General features: G+C 43.9%; 1 protein-coding gene across 1 annotated transcript in view; it reads right to left on the reverse strand.

Annotated features, from left to right (window-relative positions):
• Positions 1 to 1,704: 1,704 nt before the first annotated feature.
• The window catches only part of slx4ip (SLX4 interacting protein), a 32,184-nt gene continuing 15,946 nt past the window's right edge, over positions 1,705 to 17,942 (reverse strand). The window contains exons 5-8 of the mRNA XM_071534481.1: positions 14,250 to 14,327; positions 13,021 to 13,109; positions 3,688 to 3,794; positions 1,705 to 3,592 (exon numbers count right to left, since the gene is read on the reverse strand). Of these exons, the coding sequence (XP_071390582.1) occupies positions 2,761 to 3,592; positions 3,688 to 3,794; positions 13,021 to 13,109; positions 14,250 to 14,327 (1,106 nt within the window). The 3' untranslated portion in view covers positions 1,705 to 2,760. The remainder of the gene's footprint in view (positions 3,593 to 3,687; positions 3,795 to 13,020; positions 13,110 to 14,249; positions 14,328 to 17,942) is intronic.

The raw sequence follows: 17,942 nt of genomic DNA on the forward strand, positions 1-17,942 counted from the left end.
CGGGATCAATGTCAGCAGTTGCTGCCAATATGAAGAATTTATGTGTCGATTTAGAACATGTAGATATGTACATTTTTTTATTAATCATTGTGTATATTTGATTTATTAACTTAATAATCAAGAGCCTTAAGATATCATTCCTTTTTATTTATATGTTCTGTCTAGAGTTTGAAGGTTTTGATAGCTGCGGAGCTTACCGTTTCTTTCAATGACTTAATTTTTTTTTTTTTTACTCATTCTATAAATGCCAAATTTCAAAGAAGACAAAGGATGGGCACTTTTGGCCTGAAAGAATTTTCTTTCTTTTTTTATTTCACACATTTGACATTTCATTGTATTGGATTCATTTTTGCCAGGACCTTGATTGAAGGCAAGTGAGGTTAGGACAACAGAAGAGGCTGGCTGCGTTGAGGGATGCACATAGTGGCAGACATATTGCTTGCCACTAATGGATAAACACTTAAGGGAACAAAATCCTTTAGCAGCTTCCAAAATTGAACCCATTGACATACAAAGGCTGTCAAAATCCAGCAGCTTGTAAGGCAAATCACATCAATACGACACGCCAGAATTCCCATCTGCTTTAGTCAGCATAATATCATAAGCTAGACCATGAGTACTTGAACAGTAGGGGGGCAATGGGAACACTGTAGAATCAGATAAAACACACTGCCTTGCTCTGCAGGAGTCTGCTTTCTCTCTGTGCACATTTGTTTCTTTTTAAATGAGGCTCTTAAAAGACAAACATGTTTTATCTCATTTGTTAACCCTTTGAGATCATGGCAACATTTTGTGTCCTTTTTTTTTTTTTTGACTTGTGTTATGAACTTGAGAATTATTTGTGTTGATCTGGCAATATATTTTTGAAAGTCATATTTATTAAATATTTTGTATGAAAAGAGAATTAAAGTTGTCTTTGTTCTGGAAAGCGAGTGAAAAGAGTCTGTCTCTGATGCATCGAGCCAAACATGTCAGAGCATATGAAGGGCTTCTCAGAGAGCTTAGCGTGGGAACTGAAGACACATCATAGACGAGAGCAAGGTCTCTGTCCAAATGTGTTTACAACTAATTATGTTGTAGCGAACGCGCCTCGCATTAATCAAGTCAATCCTGAAGACAGACATTGTGACAAAAATACCCAAGCTCCTCATGATCCTCAGACAATGTTGCCCTTGTTGGGACGGGTTTAACTAACGGACTTAACAAAACCCTTTCAATCTACCAGGCCTACGTTGTGGTGTAGAGTTGAACTGAGCTTAAGACCCAGTCTTCTGCAGAATCTGTTTAAAAGGATTAAAGCTAAGGCAGCAGATTAGCAACACCTCTCCAGAACGATCTGAAACACCAGGGTCACTTTCACTAATCCACCATCTTGTCTGTGCCTTGATAAGGACAGAATTGGATCAAGAGGCCTCTGCTTAGCAACTGGGATGGTCCCGGCTCAGATTACACCCAGCACTAAGTAATTGAAGGGGAAGAAGAACAGAGGAGCAGTGGTTCATCAGTTATGTTGGACAGGACACTGTCAAACTGCCATGATCATCTGTTAAGTCATGTTGGTTGACTACACCAGCATCAGCCGGTCTGTTGTGTGTGAGAGCAAGACAACAAGGATCAACAAGGTATTTCATGCTGGTTGCTCCTCATGAATCTTCAGACCTATTTGCATATTTCCACAAAGACGCAGGGACTCATTTTCCTGGGGAAAAACATCTTTATTGAAACCATAAAATGTGTTTCCATGAAAATAAAAGTGATTAATCAAGAGTAACGTGTTCAGGCAACTTTTATGAGTCATCTAGTGGAACATCTTGGGCCTTAAATGGGGGCACCATGCCAGTACTGGGGTACGTGTGACAGTTGCCCCACGCTCTCTCTGGGCCTATGGGGCGATAGGAGTATCTCTGCCCCCCGGGGTGGCCCCTGGGCCCCTCCCCTGGGCTCCCTCTGTGGATCCTGAATTGGTAGAGAGTGCCTCTGCAGAGGAGAAGACAGCAGCAGCCTACACCTTAACCTTTGATACTCAAGAACTCCGGCTATTGCCACATAAAACCACAAATATTTCAACACTGTTGCAGTACCAACACATATTTGGACAGTTAAATTCAAAATAGGAGTTGTAAAATACACTCCCTTTAAAAATAAACCTCAGGTGCTCAGTAACTAAGTACTGAGCAAATAGAATGTGAATGCATGCTAACCACAATATAAAAAGAGGTTTAAATACAACTTTAAAAACAAAGAGGGTGATGAAATAAATCTGGAAAGGGAAATCAATCACATAGTAGAGCTTCAGCAGGGAAACTGGACAGTTTTCAGACACATAGGAGCCAGTGCTTCAGACTGAGAGCCATGACGTACTGCATGGCTCCTGCCTGTCTGAAATCCCCAATCTTTAACACAAAACCAAATCTAAACTCCAATTAAAGGTTTTTGACTTTCATTTGCGAGCCTCTCTTGACCACCACTACTTATGGGTGGAGGCAAAGTCTGTTTCAACTATTTGACAAAGCATAACTCAAACACTCATGTATCAATTGCCACAATATGTTAAGCATTTGATCTGTGTGTGTGCGTGTCTGCGTCTGCGTCTGTGAGAAGAATAGAGATTGTATTCAAATGTGAAGTGTGTACGAGTGTGTGCGCAGCTAAAAATGCGAGTCTGCGGAGGAGACTGCACGGGGTAAACATCTAGCCTGACACAATATCATCTCTATCTCCGTGGCGTCAGGCATCTTTACTGTAGCTTGTCTCTCCCCCTCAGGACCTCTTCAGCCGTCGTAATCTGGAGGTTCTGGGCACATATTCGCTCCCCTCCTCTGCGAGTGTGGATCTGGAACTAATAGAGGAGCCCGAGGATGCAGGCTTGACAGATAGGCCCCTCAGACTTGCGGCCAGCCTGTTTTGGTTTGTCTGTGCCGTGTTATTGCTTGTGAGGGGGAGCCTCTGGGCCCGTTTCCCTGGAGTAAGCAGCTCTACTTCCAGTGTGGTTTTGTTGCACTCTGAGACTGGGAAAGCCTTGGACTCTGCCTCGGCTTTGGCTTCGACTGGAGGAAGGGGCGGCGGAGGAAGGAGGTCATACTTGGATGTTTGCGAGGAGCGTTCGACGGGGTGCGTTCGCATGGTGAGCTCACGGGCTGAGGAGGCTGGAGGCGCTCCAAGGCACGTCCTCTTGGCCCTCTGCGGGCGCGGGTCTTCCCTCACGTCGCTCGGCTTGCACCTCTTGCTCTTGCCGGTCTCCTGATTGATTTTATGCTGGGAGGAAACTGCTGAGTCTCCATTGGGGTTGATGCTGTCTGGGAGTCTGTTCTCAGTCAGCCGCTCCCGGGTCAGGCCCTGCTTTTGCTCTCCTGTGCTCTCAACCTGGGCCATTTCAACTAGGGCGGCGGGGCAAGGCAGCAAGTTTAGCTGCTGCTCTGCCTCTGGGAGGGGCACCTTCTCTCCAGGGCTGCACACAGTCTCTCTAGGGCTTGTTTCTGACTCTCCAGGTCTGAGCTCCTCTCTCTGGTCTTTAGCACTGGCTCTCTGGTCAGGTTGCTGCACCCCCACACTGGAACCACAGAGCTCTCGCTGCACACTGGCTTGTCGGGCCCTGAAAACGTTGAAAGCATAAGAGGATATGAACAGATACATGAGCGTCCTCTCTGACTGGTGGGGTCGGAAAGTTCTGCATTAGATCATGCTTACATCTTTTGAAGCACGGTCTTCTTTGTTTTTGTGGGGCCGTTTAAAGGCTCTTGGGTTTCTCCCACTCTGGAAAAATATTCGGATCTGCTTTGTTCACTCAGCTCAGTCTAGAGAGGACAAACAGAATCAGTGTAAACAAAAAATATTATTCCTGGCATGCTCTGGAAAGGTTTGGCTCCACAGCGGACTGCTGTCATCATCTGGCATTTTCAGACATTACAGAAAGGCAGATTACATCCACTAGACTTAACCTGCTGGAACAATGATAAAATAATTCATATAATTAAAAATGCAATACAAAAAGAAGTGGGTTGTGCATTGAGTTTATATAAATTTATCCCCTTTTGATTCTGCTGAATTCCAGACAGTGCTGTCTCCTCTTTCATACTCTCACTGATTAGCTGTCTTAGACATTGTCTGAGCTTAGGCAGACAGTTATATTGAACTATGATATAGTACATTAAGAATGTTTGCTATCATGCCTTCAGAGACACTTACTAACACCCCAGCTGGCACAGAGAATTAGTCCCCCACTTGACTAACACTGTCCAAAGGAACCACTTCAAAGGCTTGTGAAAATAATCACCAGGCCGTCATAGTGTGACGTGCGTTTCATAGTCTCCACTCTGAGGCTTGGAGTGATACTTGCAGCCTAAGGCAGAATTACTAAACTGCGAAACCATGTTGACAAGTTAAAACAGCCATTTAAGAAGGCTCATTAATAGGGCGATGGAGCAAGGCAAGGGAAAAATGCAACTGAAGCACGGCAATGGAAAAATGCAAAAATAGGCAAAAAAAAGAAAAAGAAAAATACATGTCTAGGGGGACAGAGGATAATAAATGAACAATTTAGTGGCAGTAGTCTCATGGGTAGTGACGCAACTTTTTGACTGGTTGGCTCACTGCTTCAAATCCATAGACAAGAAAAGGAATAGGAGCCCTCTCCCCGCCCTTAACAACTAACACTGACACTGCCTTTGAGCAAGGCACTGAATCCCAGACTATTGCTGCTTTGTGGCCAACAGCATGACTTTGTGGACTTAAGTCTTACCACTAGAAAGACATTCAAAGGTCCATCAGTGGAAAGGATAATTGTGTTATTATATCTCTAATAGAGCTGCAACGATTAATTGATTAATCGATTAGTTGTCAACTATTAAATTAATCGGCAACTATTTTGATAATCGATTAATCGGTTTGAGTAATTTTTTTAAGAAAAATAAGTCAAAATTCTCTGATTCCAGCTCCTTAAATGTGAATATTTTCTGGTTTCTTTACTCCTCTATGACAGTAAACTGAATATCTTTGGGTTGTGGACAAACAAGACATTTGAGGACGTCATCTTGGGCTTTGGGAAACACTGATCGACATTTTTCACCATTTTCTGACATTTTATAGACCAAACAACTAATCGATTAATCAAGAAAATAATCGACAACGAAAATAATCGTTAGTTGCAGCCCAAATCTCTAATACTTTCAATGACTCAAGCGTATCAAAGTAGTGTGAATCAAATGGTGTGACAGTGCTGTGACTAACTGGCTTCGTATGAAGACATCTCCTCAGTTTTGTGTGGGTTAGGTATGATACCAAGACAACAAGGAAATCCAAAAACAAACAACCTGGCTCCCAATGCAGCCCTATCAGATCACAAGCCATGATGAATTGATGGTTGATTTCAGCAACTGTAGCTGACTGACATGAGACCTCCAAGGTGTGAGTGTGTGTGTGCGTGTGTGTGTGTGTGTGTGTGTGTGTGTAACCTTCCCTGCCCCTGCCACTATTCTCCCGGGCCGTTGTCATAAATAACGTGTCCCAAGTTAACTTGCCTGGTTGAATAAGGGTTAAAAGTTCAATATACACACGCACTTTGAAGTCTTTGCAATATCGGTGATGGGCAAGGCATCCTCTGAGGCAGAACGAGGGGAGAGCAAGAGATTGGATCTCACCAACGTGCGCCTTCAACAGGCCACTAATGAAGGTTAATCGCGGGTCCTTTCCTTGGCTGAGCCAGAACAGAACGTGGACTTATGAGAGGACAAGGGACGCTGGGGGGAAATTGAGCAGAACTTAAAGGTTCAGAGCCTGTCAATTTATCCCAAACTAATTGCAGCAAAAACATTGGTGGGAGAATGTCAGAGTAGCTCTGGCTTAGAGATGGAGGCTAGGTAGACTCATTTCATCAGAATGAGCATAGAGTGTATAGATGAGTTAAAGCGAAATACACACTATCTGTGTCTCATGTCTTGTTAGTGTATTTAGAAATAACTAATGAAAGGAGCCAAAAGAAAAAGAGTTAACAGCTACCCTATACTCTATAGACTACTGGGGTGGGAAATTACTACCAGCCAAAAGCTAAATGTTTACTCTACCAGCCACTAACAATTGTTATTTGTGGGTTTATTACTATTCCAAAACTGGCTGGTAAAATAATCAAAGTGACTGTTTTGTAAGAGTTGGAATCCAGCCGCCACTGTGACCAGAAAGCAAAAGAAAAAGTTTGTTTCCCGTCCTGCTGACTACAAAAATTGAGATTTCAAGATACCAGTGACAATATAAGACCCGATACACAAGAAAGGAGTAATCGTTCCGAGTTCGAAGGGCAAGTTGGGGCATTGTGGCTTGGCACTGGGTGTTGAGACCTAGCCACTGCACTATGGTCTGCGGTGCGGTGGACGGTATAAAGAGGCCAGATGGAGGGGAGCGGGGGAGTTGAGCAACAGGGAAGTAGGCGGAGAGGACAAGAAACGAGGGACGAGATACTATAGAATGAATGAGAGAGACAGAGAGAGAGAGAGAGAGAGAGAGTATAGAGAGGAGCGCAACAAAAGAGGAGGCACCCCCCCCAGAGTCACATCCCCTGACCTCAGCAGTCTCTCCAGCATGCCCACAAACACAAGAATCCACACACAGGAAGTCCTCCACAGGCTGGCCTTTGTGTGGAGATGGAGTCATGTTAAGAGTGTGGGCTGGGGATCTGTCTCTACGCGCTCTCATACCCCAAACCATGGCTAGCCTCGGATTTGGGACAGTGACACACATGCACGCACGCACCCACGCACGCACGCACGCACCCACCCCGGACGACAACAACAATTCTGAGAAAGATGTGGGTGCGTTCATTTGCATTGTAATGCCTTGATATGTATTCTCATCTGTTTAATATGAATAAATGCCGTTTGAAAAATGAACTTGAAAGAAAAACCAACAAGAAGCCAATGGGAGGCTCGCTGGGAAAGCTTCGTGTCTTTCTGTTCCTGTCGGCACAACATCAAAAGAGCGAGGCGTAGAGGGATCCGACGAGAGCAAAAGACAAGGACGGAGGGATGGAAGAGGGAAGAGGATGAAGGGAGGAAGGGGCAGCAACTGGAAAGGGGGGGAGATTGGGAGGGAGAGAGAGAGAGAGAGAGAGAGAGAGATGCCGCATGAATAATTATCACGAGCTATGTGGATAAAACGGTAAGTAGCGTGTGGGAACCAGGGTGGCCTAATCTTGTACGGAATGATGCAAACCCCCAACGGCTGGAGAGCGGCCATGGAAAGAGCAAGAGAGGGAGGGAGGGAGGGAGGGAGGGAGGGGCCAGCGATGGTGGTAAATAAGAACCTCCAGCCGCCACCACCACCACCACCTCTCCCTCAGCAACAAGGATTTAAACCCCCCCAACGCCAGCCAGTCTGCTCGCCCCCACACAAAGCTGCAAAACAGCTCTCGTGATGCAACATGTAGAGCAGACTAACATTACCCTCCCCGGCTCCGGAGCCTGGCCTCCAAACAACACGGTTCCACCACAGGAGCTGCGACAGACAGCGCATCTGGATGTCAGATTACACACAGTTAAGCCCGGCAAAGGAGCGAGGAGAGGCGAGCAAATAAATCAATAGGTTTAAAAACACACCAGTACCAATTCTCCCAACTTGCCCCCCGACTCTTGTTCTGCTCCCTGGATGACTGCTGGACACGACTTCAAACAGATAACCGACTGAGATTGTATAAAACGCAGGGAGAGAACACTCTCCTGCCGTCTAAGATAAGGTAGGAACACAGATAGGAAGATTATGTTGGTTATCTTTTAATGCAGCTGCACTTGAAAGTAATGGACTGATATGGCCTAATAGGCTCTGACTGGCGGTCCCACTGAGTGCAGCTCCGAAATACTCAACTTCTGCAGAGGATGACGAGACTTTTCCTCTTAGTATTTGAAGACGTTATTTATATAGCAGCCTAGACTATGTAGACATATAGTAGATTTATTCCCTATATAATGAGTCTTAATAATGTATTCATCTGCACAGTAGCATAGTGCTCTTGGCAGGTGAAAACCTTGCATCTCGAACATGCCAGCTTTTAGCTAAGAAAAACAGCCTTGTTTGTAGCTTGATGACTATGCACTTTTCAGTTCATCCAATGGGTTTTGAAAGGATTTCATAAGCCCAAGGATTCGTAGAAGTTTCTCAACCCACAGAGGATCATGTAATCCTTCAATTAAAGTTAAAACAAGAAAATCACCTAAATTGGATTTACGAGGTTTTCACCCGACATTGACAATAGGCCATCTTCTGCACAGGTCTGCATAGGAAAGCTACAGTTGCTGCAATCAACCATCAATTCATCATGGCTTGTGATCTGATAGGACCGCATTGGGAGCCAGGTTGTTTGTTTTGGGATTTCCTTGTTGTCTTGGTATCTTACCTAAGCCACACAAAACTGATGAGATGTCTACGAAGCCAGTCACAGCACTGTCACACCATTTGATTCATATTACTTTGATACGCTTGAGTCACTCAAAGTATTAGAGATATAATAACACAATTATTCTTTCCACTGCAGGACCTTTGAACGTCTTTCTAGTGGTAAGACTTAAGTCCACAAAATCCTCACACTGGCACCAACAAACAACAGCAACACTATTGAACAGTGTCATGGTAGAATAGCTCCCGTGGAGATGTGCGTGAAACCAAGCAAGTCTACAACTTCCACCGTCTCCACTTGCCCTCAAAACACTCACAAACCTCACCCCCTACTCGCCTTGCTCCCAAGAATGCCCTGTTTGTCTAAGCTCACCACATCTTCCATGCAACAAAGTCAACAAACATGCATGGGCACATACTTCTATAAAAAGGACAGTTGTTATCCCTCACAATGAGAAAGTTTCTGGACCCACCCATCTGCAAGGATCAAGGCGAGCCATTAACTGTTTGGATGGCCTCCTTTTCAGGTAGGTAGGTCAGGCTGGGTACGGTATAACATACAGTGTCTCAGTGAAACCAGCTTCTGACGGGGTGCAATGAGGCGGCATGATCATGTTCTGTAACACACTATAGTCACGCAGTTGACGCAGGACGCCATTACTCCGGCCATTGGGAACGAGCTGCTGCTGGCTGTTGAGAGCTGTGAAGAACAGAGGCATGCTGAGGTCATGAGTAAACACACAGGCTCTTCCAGTGAGAGAGACAGCGAGAGAGAGAGAGAGAGAGAGAGAGAGAGAGAAAGAGGGGGGGCTGGAAACACATCTGCTTTGCCTTTGATCCAACCTTCTGCAGCCCAGCACGCCACTCACCTCAGCTGCCCACTCTGTGCCTGACTAGAAAATAACGGCCACAATCACAAAACACTGGCTCTTCCTTCCCATGCTGCCCGGCTCACTGTTGGTGCTGACTCATAAGGGGAGCATCTTTTTTTATAAGCAACTCGTAATACTGAAATGTCAAGGGAAAAAAAAGGCTATGTGGTCTTGAGAGATGCCTTTTGTTGCCGATTCCCACACTCTCGTGCAAACTTCTCAGGCATTGAGTTTCAAGGCCCTACCTCTGCAGGGCAACAGTCCCTGCTAGAGTTAGACCGATGCATTGGTTTGCTGATATTTTGGGCCGATATTGTCCTTTTAATAAAGATCAGGTATCAGACAGCCAGTCAATTTCTAAGGATTGATTTTACTCCCAGCTTCAGGGGGGCTGTATGTAAAACCTGTAATGAAACCTGCTTTGTTCTGCCTTACGGAGCTGCTAACCCACTTAAAAAATTCATTAGTCTGGGTTTCAACTGAGTTTTAGTGTCTTATGATGGTCTAAATTTCCACCCTGACAAGAATAAAAATCTGGGGGGAAACACTGAATCCTTGTAATATTTTTTTTTTTTTTGTCATGAAAAATGCTAAAATTTAATAAATACTGAATATCGGCACGAAAATATTGGCTATCGTCAGCTTCATTCCAAAAATGGTATCGGCCTTTAAAAATCAATATTGGTCTCTTCTACAGTATTGGACATGACTGAAGCTCTCCATGCGCTTTTTTTCGGCGAACCACAGCTCAGGATATGACTAATCAGTGAACACACTGTGCGAGAGACACACTGTACAGCATGAGTGTGGGAGTGTGATGCTGGCTTTCAGTGGACATTAAAAGGCCAAACATGATGTCACCTTAGTTCCCTCACAACATAACCCCCTGACCTTATGAGAAGTGCTAATTTGATGAGACTATATTTCCACTGCGGTCGAGGACTTTTGTACAACAAATCACACACACTGAATCCAAACAATAGAGTCCATAACATCCCAGAGTGCTGGGAAACGTGGCATTTTTTTTAAGAGTTGCGGGCTAAAAGACCCCCTCGTAAACATACTACCTCTGACGTGCAATTCCAACGACACCATTACTTTTTAGATGGCAACATTATGCATTTGCATCAGTTGTGACTCATTGTGCAAAAAAACCCACATTTTTTTCATTTAGATTCAGGACTTTCCTGGCACCATTAAATCTGCAAAAACTCCCTTTCTGACGAATTAGAACTGAGTGAAGGAGGTAAACAAATAATTGTTTTTGTCATGTGAAAAACTTCAGCCTTGCCGTCTGGTATCTTTCCCTTACTAACCACGCTCGAGGTTGGGCTAGTGAGAGCTCCACCGCAGGACTCCCACCCTCCAATTCCCTCCGCTTGTACTGTATGAGCCCAGAGAACCACATCCTGAGGAGAGGAACGCAATCGACAGCAATGCCTCCTTGAACTGGAAAATTGGTTACACAATCTGAACTTTTCACTGACGACTGTGCTGCTCCACTAAAAATATTACAATCGTTGCTTTCATTGGGAGCCAAACTGCGGAGAGTGCAGAGACATTTCAAAGGGAAACAATAGCAAAAACCCCATAGAAAAACAGCGGGCCACTGATCATGGGATGTGATCGGAGAGATGTCTGTCCTTGATGTCAGTGCCAAGGTGAGAGGCTCCACCACAATTTCCCAGAATACTCTGGGGAGTTTGGGTTCAAATGAACACTGGCCGAAGGATGCTTGCCTGTAATACGAATGGACAAAAAAGAACCAGAGTGTTAGGTCTTATGACATGGGCATGAGTGCAATACGATATACACAGCATGGACTCTTAAAGGGAAATACCCGCTGCCCCCAACTCCATCTGAGTCCAATCAATCAAGGCACATGACATCTGACGGCAGACAATCGTGTCAACTGAATCCTGCCTGAACAACCCAGACAATGTACATGTAACAGAAAGATGAAGAGGTGTTGTTGTAATTCCATAAACTCTAACAGGGCAGCATGAAAGATCTGTACTGGAGAAGTTACGCTCATGAAAATAAAGTGTTTGCACTTAGACAGAGGTGGTGAAGGGTGGACAGAAATACTGGATCTTTATATCAGGTGATGATGTACTGTATGTCTACAATGTCTACACTGACTGCAGTGGCAGAGTGAGCTGCGATAAAAGTAGAGAGATTTCAACTTTTTGCTGTCCTCTGCCACATTTTTCCAAACCAGATATTGAATCTGTCAAACTTCTACTCATCATTCTTTCTAGGACAAAACTACACTTTCTCAGGACATGCAATTTCCAGAATTAGTTTTGGTATAATCATCCTGTGACTTCCCAATAATTCCGACGTTTACAACTGCCCCGTCTTTGAGTTGACGAAAATGAACTAAACTGTGCAGCTGGGCTGACTTGGCAGGATGTGTCGCTCTGCAAGGGTGTAACAGTATCTCCCACATTAGGAGGGAGCAAAGTCGGGGGTGGGAGTGGGAGGGGGGGCTCCACAAAAGAAAATTGTGCACATTTAATGTAATTTTAGATACATCTGTCTGTTAAACCTGTCAACTATTCCTTGTAAGTCTGTAAAGCTACATATCAATTTTAAGTTCATGGAAGGTGGCAGACAGGCACCTAGGGAGGGAATGTGTTTCATAGTGCAGTCTTGGTATAAAATTGTTAATGACTGATATCAACACATGATTGACTGATATCAATACTGTGATTGGAACCATATGTAAGGAGAAATCCCGCCATTTTTAAAGTTGTATTCAATGATTAAGACATTTAAACACAAGGTCCTGAACTCTATTGTTTCTAGACAACCTGTCAGCTATATTCAGTATCGAATTCTGTAAAGCCAAAAGACACTGCAATTTTAAAAATATGTTACATTACACCAGAATCAAATCTTTGTCCTGTCAAACATTGGTTTCTATGGCATTAAGTTTGCTTGGGTTTGTCTAGGACTAAAATGGATGTTAAGTTTTAAAGACACAACTCTACAAAATTGTCTTTGAGAAGAGATGAGAGGAAATGATTACATTTCCCTCTGAGAAAAATGATGCCCTCTTTACCCCCCTACAAGCTATCATAAAAGGTATGTTATACAGTGTTACAGCATGACTGTTAAAAACCATTCCTGAAATCTAAGGATATGGACTGTATCATTAAGAAATGGCTATGATTCTGTTAGAGGCAATATGAATTTAGATAACATGAGGTCAGGTAGAAGAATTTGAAATGAAGAGTAGAGAGAAATAGTATTGGTTGTGTTTACTTTATGGGGGGGATCAATCAGCAGATAAGAATCTAAGCTTCAGGCAATATATCACATTCAATCATTAAAATTGATGGAGATACAATTGATAAACTCTGACACATTTTCAGATTTACCTTGGGCAGACCTGTCCCCCAATGCCCCCCTTTAGGTTCTTCCTATGCCAGCTTATTAAACTGATTCAGCTTTTTTAAACGCCACTATGACAGAAGAGGTTCCCCGGGGCTTCGTTCAAGTCTCTGGACCTTGGTTCTAAGAGGGGGTGACCCAGCAGCTTTGGACACCCCTAACACCCCCACCTCTCTCTTTCCCATCATTAGGTCTGGGGACCGGCTCCGAAACAGGCCCTGCAGGTTCAGAGGCCACCCTATGTAAACAGGACCGGCATATATACAGTGAGAGCACAACTTGGCAACGCACCGCTATAATAACACACAGACCCATGCAGGAGTTTTTGCCAGGCGACTGGAAGAGGAAATAGGGGAGTATAAACAGCACTCACCGCGGCCAGGCTCAGGTTTCCATGGTGCGCTGAGGCATCCTCTGGACAGCTCACACACACAACATAGCGTTCAGGAAACACACGCAACTCTGGGGCAGGCGGAGAAACAACAGAGACCGTACTAGTTAATAATGTGGGCTCAATTCTGGCTAGGAGTCAAAGTCAGGCAGAGGGAATTGTGGTGGAGGTTCGTAAGGCCATCAACAAGCTCCAAGTATTTACTAGCCCTCAAACCAAATAGAAAATGGCAGTTTACAGACGATTGCCGGTCTTTATGAGCCACGTGAACAGCATGAAATATTAGGAAATTTTACATTAACAACGGCTCTCAGGGAGCAATCTGAATGTTTTATCTGCTTCAGGGGTAATGACCATTTACAAGAACAACAATACTTTATATTACATTTATTATATTATTATGCTGCCTAGCAGTCCATTAATATTCCAAAAGAACTGACCTCATATAACCACTTCAACTGGACAACAGTCGCCTAGCTGGCCAGTATCTAACTGAGGCTTCAGAGGGACTGTGATTTTCTTGCACATAAACAAACCACACTATCTCATTGATTCCTGTACATTCTTTTATAGCTTCTGGACAAAGCCTGAATAATAAACTGATACACAGATATTTTTTCTCAGGCTGTAACTACAACAGTTGTCAGAGACATTTTATAGTTTATTTCAAATTTAAACGACCTGACCACAATACACAGCTAACGCAGTGGACCAAATTACACTACCTTTGACCCCTGGGTGACTAGGTCTAATTTGATGTGTAACGGGCCTGCTGAGAGAAGCCGTCATCTCAGCCTGCAGCAGGTCAGTGCTGCCTTAACATCCCGCTCCCTGGGGTGCAGATATTAACTTTACTGACAGGAAGAGGGCCATGTTGGTCCCATGAAAAGGTGGCCGTGGGTCACAGGCGCTAGATGGGCCATGGAGATAGATTCTCACTGCCCTCCACAGACAGCCCTCCAGTCTTTCTCTCCCACTCTCAGTAGCCTCTCGAGGGAACCACTTAATGGCTGCCTGTGCTCCACAACACCCAGAGCAGGTAGGGACAGGACATAAAAACAAGTGAGGGGGAGAAAAATCAACATGCAGACCACATGAGATGACTTGCTCTTTTCTGTGGGAAATTTGGACGAGTATGAGAGGCTGAGATGGCTATTTCTGATTCATTTAACTGAGAGAACTGATTTACTGAAACTTTCTAGGTTACCTACCCCCATAGAGCTGTTTGACAACACATCTGAGGTTGTAATGCCGCTTCAGAAAACTGGCCACAAGGTTGAAGCTTTTCCCTATAGAAAAAGAAAAAAGAAAAAACAAGTTAACAGTAAAACGTAAGACTAGACACCAAAAATCATCCTCTCCCTCTGGAACCATTTACAAGGCTGGAAAATCGTCATTTCAGATTGGAAAAATTAATTACTGTCACCAGTGGGTTGGACTTTTTGGATGGTGTGTACTGGCACTGTTCTCATAGAGTGATAGACTGATACCATTTACTCAATGGCCACTGTTGGTATTCAAATCTATTTGCTATCAAGACAGTTAAAGTGGTTAATGAAAGGACGCTCAATGCAAATATTTCTGTTCCGACGAAAAGCCCTGTGGGTGATGCATTCCACAACTGGCACCGCTTCAAGAACATAGACACAGACTGGGCTCACTGATTGGACACAGACTGCTGAGGCGAAAACCATGAAGCAACAATTAAAGTGAATACAGGACTGTCAAGGAAGAACGCCTTATCTGTTTTCATCTCTGCACTCGGATCTGTCCTGGATGACGCCCACGGACACAGAGCCCTTTGATGTGATGAGAACATCCAAATTTGCAAGGTTGCAACAAGTCTGTTTCATCAATACATAAAACAATGTCCATTCATATTGTTGGTTCTGCGTGCCAAAGGTTGAGGCCAGTCCGGATGACCTTCTCTTGTCTATAAACATCCACTTTGTCCTAGATAACACGGCCTGTTCATTCCCCACTGTACAGCGGTCTTAATCTGGGTCTCATTCTGGCATATGAGATGAGCTCATCCATTCATGGAGTGAGAAAGTCTTCATTCTGTTTTCATTTAGCTGACCGTCCAGCCTGGCGGGAGCAGGGAAACCGTGTCCTTGGCCTCCGCTCTGTTTGTCATTATCCGCGGAATGTAAGATGCGCTGGGCAAAGACAGAGGCCTGTTGGCTAATCTGGTAGGAATTTGTTGACTAAAAGCGGGGGTCTGGCTAACACGCTATCCAGTTGTTCTTTGTAAACAAGACAACAGTCCTGGGAGGCTGACGGAGCCTGCTTACCCCTCGCTTCAGCCTTGCACAGTCTAGCGAGAGAGTCCCAGTCTACCTTTGCGGTTCTCCACTATAGCTCATAGAGGGATTGTAAAACCATGACCTTATCACCAGCTCTTAATTTATTCTTATTCTCAGTTTTTCATATTGCTGTTGTCGTGTGAAAACCTCTTTAACTCCTACTTTGTTCATTTGGTTTTTACTTTAATTGAAGGATCACACGGTCTTCTACGGGTTGAGAAAATTCTCTGACCTCTTCCGCTCATGAAACCCTTTCAACACCCGTTGGATAATGCCAAAAATGCATTGTGATCAGGCTAAAAACAAGGCTGTTTGTCTTCGTTCCTGAAAAATTGACATTTTGGAGATTTTTGGAGGTTGTCACCCAATAGCGACAATGCTGACAGTCACGCACCACTCTGACTGTAGGCCCTACAGTCAGAAATAACTTGGACAATCAATACTGACAGCCTACATAGTACACTCTCTTACAAAAGCTTGACCTACAACTGGGACAAACACTCAGGACATGAACATACAACATACCAAATAGACAGCATGTTGACAGCGTGAGGCCACACAGAAGTGAGTAGGGGCCTGTGTGAACATTTCCCCTTTCTCTGTTAGCTGATGTCATCCCAGCTCCAGCTCAAAGACTCTAATTATCGTCTTCAAAAAGAGCCATGTTGTGATTCTGTAGGTAATGGCATGCAATTACAGAGACAGCTTGCCACAAAACTGCCACAGGTAAACAGTTAAGTCCACTGGTCAATGATTAATGGCACCACCTCTTTCTTCTTCCCTTTGCTTGTGGATGATTTGGCCAACATGGTGAACATTTCGGTGAGAATTAATAGTAGCAACGTTATTTATTTATATATTTATTATTCTGACATCGGTCTATTTTACTTCAAATCTACTTCAAACAAACTCAGCCTGTGATATCAGTAGTCTGATAGTCTGAACTAAATGCTCACAATATTAAGCTCCATTCAACATTAGCATGACCTGAGGAAATAATGCACAACAAATCAGAGAAAGGAATGTGGGTTTCGAAATATGAAACACCCAAAGATTGTTACTATGGTACTACATAATTACGATCAATATTTTTTCCAAGATAATAGGGTGAAGCTATTATCTAGCTGACAGGCTGCAAGAAGTGCCAGTCTGGCTCCTGTGGAAATATTTATGACCCTCCAAAGCTTTAAAGTAGAAATTCAGCCTAAAGCAGAATACCCACAATTTATTCCTACACTGTGAGAAAACAAGGTACAGAGTTGGGCCTTTTGTCACTGGGCTGTATCCTTTTGAAGGTACAACTCTGTACCTTGTTCTCTCAGTTTATGATGTTGGGACAGCTTAGTCAAGGTTTGTGAACAAAGCAAAAAAAAATCTCCCAAAGCTAGAAACAAAACTAATCTCTAATCTGTATTTTTGGCAATGAACAGGAGATCGTCTTTGTAGAAACTTCAAGAAGGCCGATTTACCAGGAATATGCTTACATATTTTGTTTGAGAAATATTAGCGCTACTGCAAAACAAACCTTGTTCATGTGTAAAAAATGAGATCTGAACCCATATATTGTCAGCGCAGCAGCTTCAGAAAATGTCGCTTGATAACATGACAGAACAGAGCTGTAATTCTCAAGATTGTAATTTTGGAATAGAGTAGTTTGTGTTCTCAAAGATCATGAGAATAACATATGTAAATCCTTTTTTAAGGTAAGTTTTCCCCCATCTGGGAATTGAGTTCTCATATGACAGCAGCACCATCCAGAACAGCAGTCAAGATTGCCTTAGGCCCATTCCCTCTGGGTGGGACTCTTGCAGCAAGAGGCAGTCCATGTGACAGCTTTAGATGGATGATAAATGGGGATTTATAAGAGTCGTTTTACAACTTGTTTGCTGACCCAGGGCTCAGGTAGCCTATGTGTATGAATATGGAGACTGATGGAATGGACATCTTGTTGAGCCAGGAGAGCAAGAACATGTTTAATATCACATTTATGAGCACCACATGCTGTTCTGGTACCTAACACTTAATTATCTAAAGACTTGGGCTCCTCAGAAGTCCATTCCTCAAATAAGGGGTGCACACAAACAACATATGCAATAATATCAGCCAGGCTTCAATACACTGTATGGCACCTTGACTGTCAACAACATGAATAGCAGCATTTCTTTATGGGGAAAAAAGTCCAGTATTCTGTTGTTCTTTAAATAGCAACCCATTGGTCATCTACTGACCATTCTGGATGGCTACACAGAGAGGAATGCAGATCGGTATCTCTGCTTTGTTTTCTCTGCCCATTCTGGGTTCAGGAGGGACCAGGAAGCAAGCATCTTTCATTGCACATGGATGGGTTTGTGTGTTTTTAAAAGCTTTGATTTAGTCCATTAGACTCTTTAGCCTCATGTGTAGCTCTACAACTATTCTCATTGCCTTCCCTGGTGGGTTGAGCTTGCCAATTCCCAGGACAAGCCTGACAGGGACGTCTGGTCGCAGAGTTGGGAACCAGTGAAACGGCATGACTCGAGACATCAGCTGTTGCTCCAACTTTATAACGTCCTGCACAGCGCGGAGTTGCTCTTGGCCCTCTGCCCGGGCTCTCTCGTG

This window comes from Centroberyx affinis, unplaced genomic scaffold (assembly GCF_046629955.1).
Source record: "Centroberyx affinis isolate AG114_WGS23_722 - 3 ecotype Tasmania unplaced genomic scaffold, CSIRO-AGI_Caff_v1 ptg000171l_1, whole genome shotgun sequence".
Taxonomy (NCBI): Eukaryota; Metazoa; Chordata; class Actinopteri; order Beryciformes; family Berycidae; genus Centroberyx; species Centroberyx affinis.